Source organism: Penaeus japonicus, unplaced genomic scaffold (genome assembly GCF_977035675.1).
Source record: "Penaeus japonicus unplaced genomic scaffold, GWHDUDI00000001_assembly GWHDUDI00000032, whole genome shotgun sequence".
Lineage (NCBI taxonomy): Eukaryota > Metazoa > Arthropoda > Malacostraca > Decapoda > Penaeidae > Penaeus > Penaeus japonicus.
The window spans coordinates 19,925,185-19,929,572 of record NW_028234434.1 but is presented as its reverse complement, the minus strand read 5'-3'; the positions used below and the strand labels follow the sequence as shown (position 1 = coordinate 19,929,572).

The following is a 4,388-nucleotide window of genomic DNA, read 5'->3' as shown; positions in this document are numbered from 1 at the left end:
GAAGAACCCTTTTATGACGTCATGCGAGTCTTCGGTGTTTCCTTCGCTTGGTCATTCCCCAATCCGCCTCACTGAAATTTCCCCTTCATCTGTGGGAAAAGGATGGCGTCCTGGTATCGGGGAACTGTTGCGTTTTAGTCAGTTCTTCATCTTTTGACGAGTTTTGTGCATGTTATGAGCGGTGAGATTGGGCGTAATAAAGTTGCCATTTTTTAAAATATGGTAGTCTTAGAAAGCCATTGTTGAGCTGTCTGTCTGACAAGGGTTGTTGACCGTCGTGGCAATCAGAAACGATGGAAAACTAAAAAGTCAGCCATACTTTCAACTTTGATACTCTCCGTAGTGTTTTCCCTCAAGTGCCATCGATCATGGCTCTCTCTCTCTCTCTCTCTCTCTCTCTCTCTCTCTCTCTCTCTCTCTCTCTCTCTCTCTCTCTCTCTCTCTCTCTCTCTCTCTCTCTGTCTGTCTGTCACCGAATCAACATTTGTTTCCCATCCCTTTTATTTCTCCCTCCTTAATCCTTCCTCGTCAGCCCTCACCACAGAGACGTGACGTGCAAGCCATTAGGTCCAGCCGCAGCACAAAGGGCCAGGCAAGCCCTTGCTCTGGACCGGCCTGATAACTCCTGTAGCCTAAAGGGCATATAAGAAGCGAGCGCAGTCCGACAACCCCGGTAGTGTGGCTCGAACAGCTGTCTGTGGCGAACGCACGAGTATCCGTTGTTCTTTCTTAGTGGTGAGTTCCCATATGCCGTGGCCTTGTGTGCTTTCCTTCGTTATACTGGTGAGACGGTGGTTTACCTGGCTCTTAACATCCATTTATGTGTGTTCTTGTTCATTGGAAAACAAGTTCTTTTTGTTCTGATTTTGATCACATATTGTGCTGATGGTGATGTACATTTTTTGACTCAAACCCGAGACTGTCAGCGTGGAAAATAAGGATTGCATGAAGATGTACTTCTTTATCGGTGCCTCTAGTGATAAGCTAACGTTTCTACAAGTGTAGGCTAACCAAGCTTGCGGTAGACCACAGTTTCACACCGGCAAAAAAAAGGTTACATCACATACTTGTTTTGCTCCTTTGTTTTTTTTTCCGTTCTAGCACGAGGGGGCAGCGGGTGGGTTCAAAGTGTTCAATAGGAATTTCCTCCCAATCAACTGCACCCACTCGCTTAATCACCCTACCCTTCCTTGCCGCACATGGCAGATCAACGGCGGAAATATTTTTATATGTTTTGTGAGACACCGCAGGATAGCATCTGCCCCTGCCAACTTTCGAAAGCTGTTTCCCTCCTAGACAAAGAACTCTTCAGTTTTCGCTTTTCTGCGTCGGGAAACATGCATTTTAAAGAATCGGCGGAACATAACCTTAAATTTATAAATCGAAATGGTTCGTAAATGTAGTCCCCCCACCCACCCCCCACACATGATCTGAACTATCAATAAATTGTTCGTTGCAGAGTCACTTATCAAATTGTCTCTCACCTTTTCTCGTACTGGTTGACCTCGTGTAGTGATTGGCACTCCCCATTTCTCATTTCCCATTTCTCTCTACTTAACCATGTGAGCAACCTTGCTTGACCTCGTGGCTCGCACTCCTAACCCTCCCCTCCTCCCATTTCTCTATTTAACCACGTGAGCAACCTCGTTTGACCTCGTGCCTGGCACTCCTAACCTTACCCCCCCTTCCCATTTCTCTATCTAACCACGTGAGAAACCTCGTTTGACCTCGTGGCTGGCACCACTAACCCTCCCCTCCTCCCATTTCTCCATTTAACCACGTGAGAAACCTAGTTTGACCTCGTGCCTGGCACTCCTAACCTTTCCCCCCTCCCATTTCTCTATCTAACCACGTGAGCAACCTCGTTTGACCTCGTGGCTGGCACTCCTAACCCTCCCCTCCTCCCATTTCTCTATCTAACCACGTGAGAAACCTAGTTTGACCTCGTGCCTGGCACTCCTAACCTTTCCCCTCTCCCATTTCTCTATCTAACCACGTGAGCAACCTCGTTTGACCTCGTGGCTGGCACTCCTAACCCTCCCCTCCTCCCATTTCTCTATCTAACCACGTGAGAAACCTAGTTTGACCTCGTGCCTGGCACTCCTAACCTTTCCCCTCTCCCATTTCTCTATCTAACCACGTGAGCAACCTCGTTTGACCTCGTGGCTAGCGTGCAGGTTGATCACACGCTTCTCTCTCCCCCCCTCTCTCTCTCTCTCTCAGCTCTCTCTCCATCTCTCCCTCTCTCGCCAGTCGCTCTGTGGCAGTGCAACCGTCAGCAACGCCAAGCCCATCAGTCCGCGAGGCACCGCAGATTAAAGCACAGCTCAACAGGTTCCATCTCGACGCCCCTACGGACAACCAGCCGCCCAGTCGCGATGAGAGACAAACCTGACGTAGGCAAGACGTCCTCCACATGGGTCAGCCCGTCTCCGCGGAGAAGGTAAGTGTCTGACTGCAGTTGCTCGCCCGTATCAGATAATGTAGTGACGCCACGATGGACTCAGATTGTATTCATTATCTCGAAGTTAAGAGCTGTCATAGTGAGTGTTGAGGTGTGCAGTGCAGTGTAACGTGGTGTGCTAGAGGGTTGCAGATATTGTCCAGGTCTTTCGTCATCGCTGTTGATGCAATAATTGTATTTTCATTCTGTTGCAATTCTCGCTGTCAACACAAGGCTCGCGCGTCGGAACAAAGCAGATCTGTAAGTCTTGCGTATGGTCGCTTGGTAGGCTAGAGTGTTTTCATGTGTTTTGCGTTGTTTGCTCTTTTTTTTTACTTGTTTTTCGTCTTCTTTAACACTGTTTTACTTGAAGATTTTCTATTTCCTTTTTAACCTTCATGTTTCTCTCACTGTCCTCTCCCATTCTCTCTCTCTGTCTCTGTCTCTCTCTCTCTCTATCTATCTATCTATCTATCTATCTATCTATCTATCTATCTATCTATCTATCTATCTATCTATCTATCTATATATATATATATATATATATATATATATATATATATATCTTTCTCTCTTTCAATCTGTCAATCTTTCTCTCTCTTTCTTTCTCTTTCTCTTTCTTTCTCTCTCTCTCTCTCTCTCTCTCTCTCTCTCTCTCTCTCTCTCTCTCTCTCTCTCTCTCTCTCTTCTCTTCTCTCTCTCTCTCTTTCTCCCTCTCCCTCTTCCTCCCTCCTCCTCTCTCTCTCTCTTTCTTCTCTCTCGTTCTTTCTCCCTCCCTCACTCCCTCCCTCCTCCCTCCTCTCTCTTTCTCCCTCCCTCACTCCCTCCCTACTCCCTCCCTCTCTCTCTCCTCTTTTTCTCCTCTCTCTCCTCCCTCCCTCCTCTCCTTCTCTCCTCTCTCTCTCTCTCCTCTCTCTCTCTCTCCCTCTCTCTCTCTCTCTCTTTCTCTCTTCTCTCTCTCTCTCTCTCCCTCTCCCTCCCTCCCTCCCTCCCTCCTCCCTTCTTTCCTTCCCTCCCTCCCTCCATCTCTCTCATCTCTTTCTCCCTCTCTCCCTCACTTCTCTCCTCTCTCCTCTCTCTCTCTCTCTCTCTCTCTCTCTCTCTCTCTCTCTCTCTCTCTCTCTCTCTCTCTCTCTCTCTCTTTCTCCCTCTCCCTCCCTCCCACCCTCCTTCTCTCCCTCCCCACATCAGTCTGTCTGGCCCCAAAGCCCCCCAGTGGTGCATCTGCAGTATTCGGGAACCGCAGGACTGATAATGAATCTCTGATAAAGAATACAAGACATTGTTGCGTCATGGTAGTATTCTTTTGCATGATATATAACATGTGCTCTGGATATTTCGTAGAACTTTTGATTAACAGGATAAAACAACAGTCAGAATTTCTGTTTTCTATAAAAAAAAAAAAAAAGATGAATAGGATTCAATTTTGTCTCTATTTTTTTAATAATTAAGATGTAATAGTATGATTTTATGGTGATATTTCTAGTCTTTTATTCTCTTTTCCGCGAATCAAACGTGGCGTCGAAATTGCAATTTTATCTCCTATTTTTTCCTTAATGAAGCTGCACTTTCTTCTGGAAAGAGGCAGCAGATATTGAGAGGACATGACAATGATATAAAGACAAACAAAAATAATAGTAATGATAATACGAATATTGATGATGATAATAGCAATGATAAAAATGATAATTTCACAATTTCCATGCAAGAAGGCAGTGACAAGGTTAGTTTCTGACCTTTCTGACGGCCTGGATTTGCAACCAAGTTCAAGGGAATGGAACAGTCATTTTCATTTCCTATTTTTATCGCATTGATACGAAAAAAGGTTATCTTTAAATAGAGGTACATAATACACACACATGTATTCCTTGGCAAACCACTAGAGGTCAAGGAAACTTGACTGCCCTATATGCCTGTCTGGCCTGAATCAACTTTATCAGATCAA

General features: G+C 45.7%; 1 protein-coding gene across 7 annotated transcripts in view; it reads left to right on the top strand.

Annotated features, from left to right (window-relative positions):
- The first annotated feature begins 597 nt into the window (after positions 1 to 597).
- Positions 598 to 4,388, top strand: part of Pfrx (6-phosphofructo-2-kinase/fructose-2,6-biphosphatase) — a 30,647-nt gene continuing 26,856 nt past the window's right edge. For 4 of the 7 annotated variants that reach the window (XM_043006507.2, XM_043006502.2, XM_043006503.2 and 1 more), the window contains exons 1-2: positions 598 to 735; positions 2,254 to 2,443. In XM_043006507.2, the coding sequence (XP_042862441.1) occupies positions 2,379 to 2,443 (65 nt within the window). In that variant the 5' untranslated portion in view covers positions 598 to 735; positions 2,254 to 2,378. Of the gene's footprint in view, positions 736 to 2,253; positions 2,444 to 2,537; positions 2,705 to 4,388 lie in introns of those variants that run through there. The other 3 variants (XM_086556377.1, XM_086556380.1, XM_043006505.2) reach the window with 3 other exon arrangements.